This window comes from Onychostoma macrolepis, chromosome 25, assembly GCF_012432095.1.
Source record: "Onychostoma macrolepis isolate SWU-2019 chromosome 25, ASM1243209v1, whole genome shotgun sequence".
Lineage (NCBI taxonomy): Eukaryota > Metazoa > Chordata > Actinopteri > Cypriniformes > Cyprinidae > Onychostoma > Onychostoma macrolepis.
The window spans coordinates 4,785,419-4,801,888 of NC_081179.1; the positions used below are offsets into that span (position 1 = coordinate 4,785,419).

General features: G+C 36.8%; 1 protein-coding gene across 1 annotated transcript; it reads left to right on the forward strand.

Moving 5' to 3' along the window:
• Positions 1-676: 676 nt before the first annotated feature.
• On the forward strand, positions 677-16,453 carry LOC131534788 (protein-glucosylgalactosylhydroxylysine glucosidase-like). The gene is made up of 14 exons (XM_058767816.1): positions 677-748; positions 2,956-3,224; positions 3,317-3,527; positions 4,727-5,171; positions 7,725-7,844; positions 7,927-8,058; positions 8,144-8,255; positions 9,187-9,259; positions 9,485-9,621; positions 10,698-10,831; positions 12,808-12,903; positions 14,168-14,265; positions 14,355-14,575; positions 14,693-16,453. Exons 2-14 carry the CDS (start codon positions 2,978-2,980, stop codon positions 14,767-14,769), a joined length of 2,103 nt encoding a protein of 700 aa, XP_058623799.1. The 5' UTR covers positions 677-748; positions 2,956-2,977; the 3' UTR covers positions 14,770-16,453.
• Positions 16,454-16,470: the final 17 nt, after the last annotated feature.

Below are 16,470 nucleotides of genomic sequence, written 5' to 3' on the forward strand. Positions count from 1 at the left end.
TATATTTAATATATTTGCTTTAACAAAAAAAGCAAAACATAATTTTAGAGAAAAAAAGCCACATTTTGGAGAAAAAAAATAAAAATCACCCACTGACTTTCAAAGCTGCTACATAGTAACGAGTTTCTACTTCGAGGACCTTGATAGAAATGTAGTGGAGTGAAAAGCACAATATTTGTCTTTCAAATGTAGTGAAGTTAAAGCCATAAGTTTCTATAAAAAATAATACTCAAGTACAGATACTCGAAAAGTGTACTCAAGTACATTACTCAAGTAAATGTACTTAGTTACTGTCCGCATCTGGAAACAAATCACCTTTTTATATTATAACGCAGGATTCTTTGGAGACATTTGCTCACTAGAAAGCATAAATCTTGTTTAAATCTAGTAGGGTGCGTACCTGCATAGAAATAATTCTATGAAATAATTCAATACAAATTCTGAACCAGTGATCACAATCGATTTTGATTTACCATCCTGAGAAAAGTAATCATTATCACGTGTCATCGCTGTATATGTCCCGTTTCAATAGCAAAAACTTGACAACACTTTTTAAACTTTTTATTTCAAAATAGGTGAATTCTGTAGACCAACCTACCTGACCAATCAGAGACGGTGTTTGGCTGTTCGCCCCGCCCACTACAGTCACTTGACTGTAGCTCCGCCTCTTTTACGTCCGCTTTGTTGTATGAGAAAAGCAGAAACTTTTCTGCATTCATCAGGAACTCAACGAGTGCTCGACACATCAGTAAGTATTAACGTTTTATTATAAAACTGGCTTTAGGAAATGTGTAACATCATTCATTTGACTGTTAGTCAAAGTGAGTAAACTCTCAGCTCATTGGTAAAGCTTTGATTTTGTTTACGATGGTCAAAGTATAATTGTCAAGGGTTTAAAGGACACATACATTAGGCTACATGAAAAAATACTATACTATAGTAAAGTGTATTATATATTATAGTATTTACAACGCTTTGTTAATGAATGCTACAGCATACTGTAATTAACTATAGTGAACTGATAAACTGGAATAAATACTGTACTATACTTTAGTTTTTACTACAGTAAACTGTAGTGTATTGTAGTAGAATATAGTTGTAGAAAACTTAGTACAGTATTGGGTAAAGTAGTTTGTTTATATTACTATAGTTGTTTGTTTTATTACCACAGCAACTAATAATTCAAGTACTGCAAATAATTCAAGTACTTTACTATAGTATGGTTCAAAAACACTATAGTATTTACTATGAATTACTATAGTATTTTTTCATGTGGTATAGGGGTGAAACTCACAAAAACATAATTTTCATGACTAAAAACACAGAATTGTTGACATTTTTGCAGATTTACTAAAAAAGAAAAACTGAAATATAACATGGTCCTAAGTATTCAGACCCTTTGCTCAGTATTTATTAGAAGCACCCTTTTGATCTAATACAGCCATGAGTCTTTTTGGGAAAGATGCAACAAGTTTTTCACACCTGGATTTGGGGATCCTCTGCCATTCCTCCTTGCAGATCCTCTCCAGTTCTGTCAGGTTGGATGGTAAACGTTGGTGGACAGCCATTTTTAGGTCTCTCCAGAGATGCTCAATTGGGTTTAAGTCAGGGCTCTGGCTGGGCCATTCAAGAACAGTCACAGAGTTGTTGTGAAGCCACTCCTTCGTTATTTTAGCTGTGTGCTTAGGGTCATTGTCTTGTTGGAAGGTAAACCTTCGGCCCAGTCTGAGGTCCTGAGCACTCTGGAGAAGGTTTTCGTCCAGGATATCCCTGTACTTGGCTGCATTCATCTTTCCCTCGATTGCAACCAGTCGTCCTGTCCCTGCAGCTGAAAAACACCCCCACAGCATGATGCTGCCACCACCATGCTTCACTGTTGGGACTGTATTGGACAGGTGATGAGCAGTGCCTGGTTTTCTCCACACATACCGCTTAGAATTAAGGCCAAAAAGTTCTATCTTGGTCTCATCAGACCAGAGAATCTTATTCAGGTGTTTTTTAGCAAACTCCATGCGAGCTTTCATGTGTCTTGCACTGAAGAGAGGCTTCCGTCGGGCCACTCTGCCATAAAGCCCCGACTGGTGGAGGGCTGCAGTGATGGTTGACTTTCTACTACTTTCTCCCATCTCCCGACTGCATCTCTGGAGCTCAGCCACAGTGATCTTTGGGTTCTTCTTTACCTCTCTCACCAAGGCTCTTCTCCCCCGATAGCTCAGTTTGGCCGGACGGCCAGCTCTAGGAAGGGTTCTGGTCGTCCCAAACATCTTCCATTTAAGGATTATGAAGGCCACTGTGCTCTTAGCAACCTTAAGTGCAGCAGAAATTTTTTTGTAACCGTGGCCAGATCTGTGCCTTGCCACAATTCTGTCTCTGAGCTCTTCAGGCAGTTCCTTTGACCTCATGATTCTCGTTTGCTCTGACATGCACTGTGAGCTGTAAGGTCTTATATAGACAGGTGTGTGGCTTTCCTAATCAAGTCCAATCAGTATAATCAAACACAGCTGGACTCAAATGAAGGTGTAGAACCATCTCAAGGATGATCAGAAGAAATGGACCTGAGTTAAATATATGAGTGTCACAGCAAAGGGTCTGAATACTTAGGACCATGTGATATTTCAGTTTTTCTATTTTAATAAATCTGCAAAAATGTCAACAATTCTGTGTTTTTCTGTCAATATGGGGTGCTGTGTGTACATTAATGAGGAAAAAAAAATTAACTTAAATGATTTTAGCAAATGGCTGCAATATAACAAAGAGTGAAAAATTTAAGGGGGTCTGAATACTTTCCGTACCCACTGTATGTATGTGAATGAAAATGAACATGAATAATGAGAATATTTTACATAGTCATATTTTACATAGTTTACATATTTGACATAGTCAGGAGGTCTGTCTGTGATATAATCTAGGTTGCACATCCCATCTTTCCTCATGTTGTCCATGTTTTTCTTTCAGCTGAAGGCAGATTTCCCCAAAAATGACCTCTGACCCTGTCGACCCGTACATCTTCACCTCTGACTCTCTACCGTCCGACCCTCGCTACATGCCACCGCTGACCAACGGCCTGCTGGGATGGAGAGTGTTTGATCCAATTATGCATATGGGTGGGGTTTATAACGGTGAAGGCGGGGCTTGTCACCGTGGCAACATTCCTTGTCCTCTGGCGGTTCAAATGAAGACGGCAGAAGTGGGACAACACACGTACAAGTTAGACATGCACACAGGTTAGAATGCACACACACACACACACACAATTTGTATAGAGTATAATACTGCATTTGGTCTTACAGTACAAGACTCTCTTTCTGTGTATCAGGTGTTTTCTCTCACTCCGTGGTCACACCTGGTTTTGAGGCCACTCAGGTTTTGTACACTCACCGGCAGCAGACGAACCTCCTGGTCATGGAGGTTCTCCTCAAACGCTCTGAAACCAGCGCTGAACCAGTCACCATTCAGCTAGAAAGTTCTTTCAAACCCCAAAGTGATGATATTGTTTTCCAGAATGCACCGGACTACAAGGGTGGGAGGTACTTCTGTTCATATGATATTTGCATTCTGGAATGAAATTTACAAGTGTTTATAGTGCCACGCAAAATAAATAAATAAACCTAAGTTTGCAAGAATAAAGTGATAATATTTTGAGAATAAAGTACATTTTACCAGAATAAAGTCATTGCAATATGAGATTAAAGTCGCAACATTTTGAGAGTGAAGTCAAGATTACAAGAACACAGTTGTAGCAATATGAGATTAAAGTCATAACATTTAGTCAGAATATGAAATTATTCATAAATATTAAATATAAATATTATTCTCAAAATACTATGACTTTAATTCATAATGCTATGACTTTATTCTGAAAATATTGTAACTTTAATCTTATACTGCTATGACTTTGTTCTTGTAATTTTTACTTTATTCTTAAAATATTATGACTTTTAACTCTTAGATTTTTACATTGCGCTAAAATGCTGCTGAATAAATTGGACTTCATTCTTGTATTCATTTGCATACTGAATTTCAATTATTACTACATGTATCAGGTGTAGCGATGGCAAAATATTTTGTATTTGTATTCAAATAAAACCAAATGTAGGTGGGGCTTAAACCAGAAGTTTGTCTAAACTACATGAAAAACCCACTTTAAATGTAATTTTGTTCTCTTCATAGTTAACATATAACACGTATACCTTGCATAATCATGAAATTATTTATTATTCTTTATTATGAAATTTCTTTAATTATCTTTTAATAATTAAACACAACATTAAGCATTTAAATATTGTTTTAGTAATTAAAAAATATTATATTAAGTACTAAGTAACATAAAAATTATAAAAAATGTTATTTATAAATGTAGGTGGGGCTTAAACCAGACGTTTGTCAAAACTACATGAAAAACCCACTATAAATGTAATTTTGTTCCCTTTGTAGTTAACATATACCTTGCATAATTCATAAAATTATTTATTATTCTTTATTACAAAATTTCTGTGAATATCTTTTAATAACAAAACAAAACAATAAGCATTTAAATATGTTTAATAATTATATTATATTAATATTTATTATCTACAAAATATGAGGTAGAGGTATTAAGTAACATTAATATTATAAAAATATGATTTATATACTATTAATAATAATAAATGGTAAATAAAAGGAAAAGGTGTTTTAGTAGTGTATGTTTGCTTGTTTCTCAGAAGTGACCTTTGTTCCTCTTCAGGCATATTTTTGGACAGACCGTCTCTTCAGAGGTTCCTGGAGGAATCCGTCCATTTGTGCACCTGATCTGGACGCCCATCACATCCACTCTTACCCTCCCACCCAGCCAGAGCCAGTCCAGCTGGGTTTTCCTGGTTGCCGTTGCCGGTAGCGATGAGAGCGTCCAGTCGTGTTATGATACTGGTTTGGGGCTTATTGATACTGGCGACCTACGCCCCTCGCACCTGAGAAGCTGGGCGGAGCTTTGGAAGGACAGCAGCATAGAGGTGGAGGGAGCAGAGAGCCTGAACCGAGCTCTGATTGGCAGCATGTTTTATCTCCTCAGTTCATTCTCGTCTTTAAGTGAGGAGGCAAACGCACCGTACGAGTTTGGAGGCCTCAGTCCTGGGGGTTTGTCAAACGGGAGTAATGGGGAGGATTACTATGGCCATGTGTTCTGGGATCAGGTGAGTTTAACACAATTCATCTGGTACAGCATACTTTAAGAAGTTATTCATAAACAGAGTAATTTATTATTTTTCTTATTCAACAAAATATTTATTTTTTTATAATTGTTTTATTATTTTTCAATATTAATTTCAAATATTGGAATATAAAATATATCAAAATACTTAAAATATAAAATGTAATAAATAAATGAATATCTTCTTTTTGTGGAAACCATGATACAATTTTTTTTACTATATATATACTTATACTGGAATATATTACATTTACAGGAATAAATTATATGTTAATATACAGTGGGGCAAAAAAGTATTTAGTCAGCCACCAATTGTGCAAGTTCTCCCACTTAAAAAGATGAGAGAGGCCTGTAATTTTCATCATAGGTATACCTCAACTATGAGAGACAAAATGAGAAAAAAAAATCCAGAAAATCACATTGTAGGATTTTTAAAGAATTAATTGGTAAATTCCTCTGTAAAACAAGTATTTGGTCACCTACAAACAAGCAAGATTTCTGGCTCTCACAGACCTGTAACTTCTTCTTTAAGAGGCTCCTCTGTCCTCCACTCGTTACCTGTATTAATGGCATCTGTTTGAACTTGTTATCAGTATAAAAGACACCTGTCCACAACCTCAAACAGTCCAACTCCAAACTCCACCATGGCCAAGACCAAAGAGCTGTCAAAGGACACCAGAAACAAAATTGTAGACCTGCACCAGGCTGGGAAGACTGAATCTGCAATAGGTAAGCAGCTTGGTGTGAAGAAATCAACTGTGGGAGCAATTATTAGAAAATGGAAGACATACAAGACCACTGATAATCTCCCTCGATCTGGGGCTCCACGCAAGATCTCACCCGTGGGGTCAAAATGATCACAAGAACTGTGAGCAAAATCCCAGAACCACACGGGGACCTAGTGAATGACCTGCAGAGAGCTGGGACCAAAGTAACAAAGGCCTCAAATCTTGCAGTGCCAGACGTGTCCCCCTGCTTAAGCCAGTACATGTCCGGCCCGTCTGAAGTTTGCTAGAGAGCATTGGGAGAATGTCATATGGTCAGATGAAACCAAAATAGAACTTTTTGGTAAAAACTCAACTTGTCGTGTTTGAAGGAGAAAGAATGCTGAGTTGCATCCAAAGAACACCATACCTACTGTGAAGCATGGGGGTGGAAACATCATGCTTTGGGGCTAGTTTTCTGCAAAGGGACCAGGACGACTGATCCGTGTAAACGAAAGAATGAATGGGGCCATGTATCGTGAGATTTTGAGTGAAAACCTCCTTCCATCAGCAAGGGCATTGAAGATGAAACGTGGCTGGGTCTTTCAGCATGACAATGATCCCAAACACACCGCCCGGGCAACGAAGGAGTGGCTTCGTAAGAAGCATTTCAAGGTCCTGGAGTGGCCTAGCCAGTCTCCAGATCTCAACCCCATCGAAAATCTTTGGAGGGAGTTGAAAGTCCATGTTGCCCAGCGACAGCCTCAAAACATTACTGCTCTAGAGGAGATCTGCATGGAGGAATGGGCCAAAATACCAGCAACAGTGTGTGAAAACCTTGTGAAGACTTACAGAAAACGTTTGACCTCTGTCATTGCCAGCAAAGGGTATGTAACAAAGTATTGAGATGAAATTTTGTTATTGACCAAATACTTATTTTCCACCATAATTTGCAATATTTTTTCTCATTTTGTCTCTCATAGTTGAGGTATACCTATGATGAAAATTACAGGCCTCTCTCATCTTTTTAAGTGGGAGAACTTGCACAATTGGTGGCTGACTAAATAATTTTTTGCCCCACTGTATATTCAAATAGAAGACTGTTACTTTAAATTATAATAGTTTTATATATTATTACAGTTTTATTATATTTTGGTATTTAATAAATACAGCCAAATATACTTCTTCCAAACATAAAGAAAAAATCTTAAAAATAGGAGTTTCTCTCTCTCTCTCTCTCTCTCTCTCTCTCTCTCTCTATATATATATATATATATATATATATATATATATGAGTGCTGTCAAATGATTAATCGCGATTAATCGCAGCCAAAATAAAAGTATTTGTTTACATAATATATGTGTGTATTGTGTATATTTATTATGTAAATGTGAAGAATATGCTATGTTTATATATTGAATATATTTATATATAATATAAATTATATGAATATAAATATATTCATGTATGTGTGTGTATTTATATATACATAATAAATATACACAGTACACACACATATATTATGTAAACAAAAACTTTTATTTTGGATGCAATTAATCACGATTAATCGTTTGACAGCACTAATATATATATATATATATATATGTATATATATATACATAAAATAAATAAATATAAATATATACATAATAATAATAATATATATATATATATATATATATATATAAATAAAATAAATAAATATTATGTAAAAGGAAAATATTAAGTATGAGTATTAAGTAATATACTGTATATAATATATATATATAGCTAGTCTGAAAACCCCTGTTAGATTTGTATTTACTATGTGTCTCTCTGTCTCTCCCCACAGGACACATGGATGTACCCCAGTGTTGCCCTCTTCTGTCCCAGACTGGCCAGGTCCATGCTGCAATACCGTGTAGGAACGATAGAAGGTGCTCGAGCAAACGCCGAGCAGATGGGCTACAAGGTACAGTGAGGAATTATTCTTGAATTATCTGCAGCTTTATATACTCTTATATTATTCACAGTTCTTCCACCCATTTTATCAGGGACTGAAGTTTGCATGGGAGAGCGCGGTGACGGGCCAAGACGTTTGTCCAGAGGACATTTACGCAGAGCAGGAGCTGCACATCAATGGAGACGTGGCGCTGGCTTTCCAGCAGTACTTTTACCTCACACAGGTACAGACGATACACATATAAAGACTGTACACATGTGCCAGAAGAAATGCACCAGAGCATCATCGGTGTCTCATCCATCACACAGGACCTGGAGATGCTCAGAGAAGGACGGGGCAGTGAGGTTGTGTGGGGCATCGCTGACTACTGGGCTTCACGGGTAACATGGGACCCTACTGAGCAGCAGTACCATATCAAAAGTAAGTGACACCAGGGTGACTGTCGTTAACTAAATCTATTACTATTTTGGCAACTGAAATAAAGCTATACTAAAATAAAATAAAAAAATTTTAGATGAAAAAACCTAAACTAAACGAAATTAGAAATTCTGTCTTGGTAACTTATGATTTATAATTTTTTAATGATCTTGGCAACTAACTGAAATAAGTACAAAGATAAATAAAATACAAAAATTAAATTAAATGAAAATAAAGGTACTGGAAATAAATAAAAACTAAAACTGAAATAAAAATAAATTAAATGTAAATAGTAATACTTAAAAATAACAAAAATTAATAAAACTGACAAAAGCACATAACAATATTACTAAAAATTAAATGTAATTACTTCACATAATTACAAAAAAATTTAAAAGTAAAAGAATAATAAAAAAATCCAATAAAAAATTACAAATTTTTTTAACTGGAATAAGTTTAAATAGAAGCACTAAAATAACTGGAAATAAATAAAAACGTAAAACTAATAAAAATAAATTTAACCTAAAAAAAAAAAAAACCTGACAAAAACATAACAAAAAATTAAAATGAAAACTGAAAAAGAAGGGCAGGGCAGTGAGGTGGTGTATATAAAACAAAATATTAATAAAAACTAATATAGTAGTAAATAATAGTAAATAAATTATACTAAAATAACATCATGCATGCATTTTAATACTTGAAATAATGGTTTAAGTAACATAGAGCTGTTTTGAATTTACAGAGTATTACATCATATTAGTTTTTAATGATTCATAATGTTTTGTGTTGCATTCAGGGCTGGAAAAACAACAAATGAAATTCAAAGTGAAATGCTGCATTAGAACCAGTTGAAATACTTGCCTAGTGTCTTGTTTTAAAGTGGTGTACAGTACATAAGCTTTTTTTGTGAGGTTTTGTGTTGTGTGTCCATTAGGTGTGACTCCTCCTGATGAGTATTACTTCACTGTTGACAACTCAGTGTTCACCAATGCTGTCGCCCAACGCAGGTGTGTGTTTGTGTGGAATCACTCATAATTAGGGTCATTGATTTGAACAAACCCCTAACACTAAGTAGTAAACATCAGTGCATGCATTTTCCTGAACCGTTAGTACAAAACCTACGTTTTTCACCTGGTGCATGATAAAACAGCCAAAAATCCCTGATTGAATATTGAGAGTATTTTTCAGAACTAGCAGATAAGATATAATTTTTCATTTGTTTTCTTGTTTAGCCTTCAGTTTGCCATGGAGTTGTCCGGTCTGTTAGGACACAGGCCTCCTCCCGCTTGGCAGGACGTTGCTGATAAGATCAAAATCCCCTTTGACCCGGAACTGAAGTATCACCCAGAGTTTGACGGCTACAAGCGAGGTGAGACGCTTCATTAATCATTATATATATATTCCCTAATTCATCTTTCTAAACAAAGTCTGTGGATGTTTTGAGACGGTTTTTTGGTTAAATGCCTGAAATAAGGTCTGTGGTAAACACAAACTAAAGATATTTTCATCTTTTATTCTACTACATAAAATACTTCAGCAATATATACCACTCAGGACTTTTTAAGCTTTTACATGTCTGGAAAAAGGCAGACTACTAAATGAGACTACAGAGGTTGCCAGGGACAACAGCAACAAAAAAAATCATTAATTATTTTATATTCTACATAAATAAAATACTAAAATTAAATTAATTTAGTGCTGTCAAACGATTAATCGCGATTAATCACATCCAAAAATAAAATAAAAGTTTTGTTTACATAATATATGAGTGTGTGTGTACTATATATATTTATTATATATATATATAAATGCACACACATGCATGTATATATTTTAGAAAAATATGTCATGTTTATATATTAAATATATTTATATATAATATAAATTATATGAATATAAATAAATACATGTAAATATTTTCAAAATATATACTGTATGTGTGTGTTTTATATATACATAATAAATATACACAGTACACACATACATATATTGAGTAAACAAAAACTTTTATTTTGGATGCGATTAATCGCAATTAATTGTTTGACAGCACTAAATTAAATTAAAATAAAGTACTGGAAATAAATAAAAACTGAAATAAAAATAAAATTAAATGTAAAAAGTAATACTTAAAAATAACAAAAACTAATAAAACTGACAAAAGCACATAACAATTAAACGTATAATAAAAATTAAACGTAATTGCTTCACATAATTACTTAATTTCTAAACATTAAAAAAGTAAAAGAATAAAAGTATAAAAATCTAATTTTAATAAAACTATAATAGTAAATAAATAACACTAAAAAACAATAAAAAATTACAACAACAGCAACAAAAAATTAATGAATTATATTATATCCTATGCTTAGCTTTTTACTTCTGGTGATTGTATTTAAGCTTCAAAATTCTAAATTGGCTTGTACTATTGCATTATTTATTCCACAGGAAATCAAGTCAAGCAGGCAGACGTAGTATTGCTCGGATATCCACTGGCCATGTCCATGACCCCAGAGATCAGACGCAACGATCTGGAAACATATGAGGCTGTCACTGATCCGCTCGGACCGGCCATGACATGGGTAAGTCACACACTATGCCTGTCACGTGTCTGCCTGTCTGAGTTCCCGTCTGTCCTTATTTGGTTTAGTTCCATTCCTTGTTAGTTAATTATCGTTTCATTGTCCCCACCTGAGTTTCATTACGTTGTTTGCTCTTTTGTTCCTGTTCTTATAAATGTCCTCAGTTCTCCCTGTGAATTTGTCCGTTCTATAAGTTCATAAAGTGGGAAAAGTGAGTTGATGCCGTTTCGTTCTCTTCTCTTTCATTTATATTTCTTTTATTTAAACTACAACCACACAACCCGTAACAGAAGAACGGACCGTAACCGGAAAAATTCTCAATGACGGCAGAAAACAGGCTGTGGGGTTTGCGGCAGGCCGGTCGGAGATTGGAGCGGTATGTGGAGGAATTCTGCGAGCTAGCCAATCAACTGAACTGGCGCGACGCTGCTCTTGGTGCATGCTTTCTGCGGGGGCTGGACGATGACACTATTCGTTGCGATCTTCCAACCTCGGAGTTTCCCCTGAAAGAACTTATTAATCTTGTACTGTTTCTGAATAATTCCAACTTCGAAATCCACGAAGTAAAAAACCTTTGGAAGTCTCGTCGTCCAGCCCACTCAGAAGCATGCCGCATCGCGCCAGCTCACCTTATGCCCGGAACCCCCACATATCGCGCCAATCGCTCGAACCGCCTGCCCGACCCCAAATACCCCCGAGTCCTCCTCAACACCTCCCTCGTTCTCTGCTCTAGTAGCCTTCCGCCGCCAAGGAATATGGCAAGCCCGCCGCCAAGGAATATGGCAAGCCCGCTGCCAAGGAATATGGCAAGCCCGCCGACACGGAATATGGCAAGCCCGCCGCCAAAACGATGTATGGCAAGCTCTCCTGTGCCTCCGCTGGTCCTGTCCAGCTCTCCTGTGCCTCCGCTGGTCCCATCCAGCTCATCTGTGCCTCCGCTGGTTCTGTCCAGCTCCGTGCTTCCAGAGCACCACCCAGTGCCTGCGCCACGAAGGTGCCTCCCTACCTCCGCGCTACCCGAGCGCCTCCAAGAGTCCGCGCTTCCAGAGCACCTCCAAGAGTCTGCGCTTCAAGAGCGCCCCCCTGTGCCTGCGCCACGAAGGCGCCTCCCTAGCTCTGCGCTGTCCGAGCGCATCCAAGAGTCCGTGCTTCAAGAGCGCCCCCCAGTGCCTGCGCCACGAAGGAGTCTCCCTGTCTCCGCGCTTCCAGACGCATCCAAGTACCCGCGCTGTCAGAGCTCCCTCAAGAGTCTCCGCTGGTTCCGTCCAGCTCCGCTCTGCCCGAGCGCCCCCAAGAGTTCGCGCAAAGACTGAAAGCCCCTAACTTCATCAAAAAAATTTTGGGGGGGGCTATATACCCGTGATCCTGTTAGCCATAGTGGCCACGATCAGGACTTTGGTCAGGGCCACTATGGCTCCCCTGTCAAGGCCTTCCAAGCCTCCTGACCCGACATGGCCGCCGGAGTCCCCTGACCCGCCATGGTCTCTAAGAGTCTCCTGTTCCGCCCTGGATGCCTCCTCTGTATCCCTGTCCTACACCGGCGTCCAGGGCGCCCACCCCCCCTCCCAGGTGGTACTGTTACGGCGCGGGACACGCCTACCGGGAGGGGGAGGTACTGTCACGTGTCTGCCTGTCTGAGTTCCCGTCTGTCCTTATTTGGTTTAGTTCCGTTCCTTGTTAGTTAATTATCATTTCATTGTCCCCACCTGAGTTTCATTACGTTGTTTGCTCTTTTGTTCCTGTTCTTATAAATGTCCTCAGTTCTCCCTGTGAATTTGTCCGTTCTATAAGTTCATAAAGTGGGAAAAGTGAGTTGATGCCGTTTCGTTCTCTTCTCTTTCATTTATATTTCTTTTATTTAAACTACAACCACACAACCCGTAACAATGCCTCAACCATCATGCTCTGTGTGGGTTTTTCACACTATATTTTCATGTAAAATGTTTAAATAAGTCTGTATGCGTGTCTGTTTGTAGGGCATGTTTGCTTTGGGTTGGCTTGAACTTGGAGATGCTGAAAGAGCCCAAACGCTTCTGAAGAAATGCTTCAAAAATATCCAGAAACCATTTCAGGTATTTTTTGCAGTATATGTTACAATATGTGTAGAAAATATTCATTTTGAAGTAGAATTTTATTTTTAATTAGTATTTTCTTGTAAAACATATTACAGTAAGTAAAAAATTTTTTTTTAAATTAATGGAAAATAAGTATGCAAGCAAAGCACAGATACCATATCGCACAATGCAATGCAAAACTTGACCTTCTTCAAGTGTTAAATGAACTCGAAACTATATAAAATTATTTTTACATTTAAAAATTTCTAAAAACGACATTGTTTCCACCACAGGATAAACTTTTTTATCTCATAATTCACCCTTTTTGTTCTTGCAATTTATGTTATATCTCACAAGCTCTGTCATTTTTCCTCGTAATTTTAAATTGTGAGATATAAACTTGCAATTGCTAGAAAAAGGCCAGAATTGTGAGATAAAAAGTTACAATTACCGAACTGCGAGATGTAAACTCAGAATTCAGAGGCAAGAAAGTCAGAATTGCGAAATATAAACTCGGGATCATGATCATTTTTTTGTTTATATCTTGCAATTTAGATTTTTTTCTTAGTATTGCAGATTTATATCTTGCAATTCAGAGTTTATTTCTCGAAATAGTGTCTGAATTGTGAGATAAAAGGTTGCAATTACATTTGTATTGCTTTATCTCTTGGCAGAAAAAGGCTTCCGTATTCAACAACTAGAAAATATATAAATTCTGCACACTACTTGATTAAATTTACATTTAAAAAAACTTGAAACTGCATAATAACTACCAGTATATGCAACATAATTAAGTCGTGACAACAATAAAACATACATATTGCTCATATGTGACCCTGGACCACAAAACCAGTCATAAGGGTAAATTTGAAAATCTGGAATCTGAGGGTGCAGAAAATCTAAATATTGAGAAAATCACCTTTAAAGTTGTCCAAATGAAGTCCTTAGCAATGCATATTACTAATCAAAAAGTAATATGCATTGCAAAAAGTTTTGATGTATTTACAGTAGGAAATTTACAAAATATTTTCATGGAACATGGTCTTTGCTTAATATCCTATTGATTTTTGGCATAAAAGAAAAATTGATCATTTTGACCCATACAATGTACTTTTTGCTATTGCTACAAATATACCTGTGCTACTTATGACTGCTTTTGTGCTCCAGGGTCACATATGTCAATATTTAAAGCAGTATACCGTACACATTACACACTATATTAATACCCTAGTATTTCATGTCAAATATCTCTATCATCTGTATTTTCCTATTCTGTGTGTAGGTGTGGAGTGAGTCGGCTGATGGCTCTGGGTGTGTGAACTTCCTCACCGGTATGGGCGGCTTTCTGCAGGCGGTGCTGTTTGGCTACACTGGCTTCAGGTGACAAAATCACTGCCATCTTGGAGAGTCAGTCGCTTGATCACATCCAGACGTCATTGTGTGTCTCGTTCCTGTCCTGTGTTGTTCAGGGTGCAGAAGGAGGATCTTGCCTTCGCTCCGTTGCTACCACAGGAAGTTGATGCGCTCAGTGTGAAAGGTGTGAGTTACCTTGGCAACAAGATGGACTGGTTGATAAAGAGTGCGGAAGTGAGCGTTTCAGTGAGGAAGCCTGCAGAGATGTCTGGGAGTCAGGAGCCTACCGCTCTTCAAGTTGTCTTGAATACTGGAACTACAATGCCACTTATTCCAGGTAATAAATTACGAACAGCAGTAAACCAACAGTGATTGATAGTAATTAGTAGTGTTTGCTATGGCGGTTTTATTTCTCTAGAATAAATTCATTGGTTTAATTCATTGTTGTCCACAGGACAGTCAGTGACTTTTCCTCGGCAGCCTGGTCAGATCCGTAAATTGGATGCCGGTTTCTCCTGCTGGCCTGTCTGATGATCCACATTTCTACTTCATACCTTTCATATTTCAGTATACTACATTTTACTGTAATAATGTACTCTAATAATGCCAAATATATAAATTATTATTATTAAATGAACATGAATCACAGTATACTCTGGAAAAACAATTTACAATAAAAGATTTTAATATTTTTATTTTTGAATTTTGAAAATTGACACAAATCAATGCGTTTGATGAAACTCAAGCCTTCGTTTGGTATGTTGACCAATGCTATCATTGTATGTTTTTTATTTTGGTAATTTCTGTTTTTACAATGCCAAAAAAAAGAAAATCCACAATAATATTTGAATAATTATTCATTTTTAAGTAATTAAAAAAAAAAAAAAAAAAAATATATATATATATATATGTATATACACAGTCATTGCCAAAAATATCGGCACCCTTGGTAAATATGATCAAAGAAGGCTGTGAAAATTAATCTGCATTGTTAATCCTTTTGATCTTTTATTAAAAAAATTCACAAAAAGCTAACCTTTCATTGGACAATAAGAATTTAAAATGGGGGGAAATATCATTATGAAATAAATGTTTTTCTCAAATACACATTGAACACAATTATTGGCACCCCTAGAAATTCTTATGAGTAAAATATCTCTGAAGTATATTCCCATTCATATTCACAATTTTGAGCACTCCAGGGTGATTATGAACATGAAATTATCCAGCCATGGCTTCCTGTTTCACAGAAATATAAATATGAGGGAAAACAAAGCCCAAATTCCCTTAATCATCCATCACAATGAGAAAAACCAGAGAATATATTTCTGATGTGCAGCAAAAGATAATTGAGCTTCACAAATTAGTGAAGTGGCTTTAAGAAAAGAGCTAGATCAGTGAAAATTCCCATTTCCACCTTCAGAGCAATAATTAAGAATTTCCAATCAACATAAAATGTTATGAAACTGCCTGGAAGAGGACGTGTGTCTATATCATCCTAATGCACGGTGAGAAGGAGAGTTTGAGTGGCTAAAGACTCTCCAAGGACCACAGCTGGAGAATTGCAGAAAATAGTTGAGTCTCGGGGTCAGAAAACCTTAAAAAAATTGTCAAACAGCACCTACATCAGCACATGTTGTTTGGGATGGTTTCAAGAAAAATTCTCCTCGCTCATCCAAAAATAATCTCCATCATATTCAGTTATCAGACATGACTGGAGCTCCAAATGGGACTGGCTTCTATGGTCAGATGAAACTAAAAAATGAGCTTTTTAGCTGCAAACACTCAAGATGGGTTTGGTGAACACAGGAATAAAAAGTATCCCATGTGTACAATGAAATATACTGCTGTATTTTTGATGTTGTGGGCCTATATTTCTGCTGGAGGTCCTGGACATCTTGTTTAGACACACGGCATCATGGATTCTATCAAATACCAACAGATAAAAAATCAATAAGTGAATGACTCTGTTAGAAATCTTATAATGGGCCATGTTTGGATCTTCCAACCGTACAATAATCCAAACACAAACCTCAAAAACAACACAAAAATGGGTCACTGAGCACAAAACCAAGCTTCTGCTGGCCATTCCAGTCCTCTGACCTGAACCCTGTAGAAAATGAGTGAACTGAAGAGAAGAAGCACCAACATGGAGCTGGGAATCAAAAGGGTCTGGAGTGATTCTGGATGAAGGAATGGTCTCTGATCTCTTGTCAGGTGTTCTCTAACCTC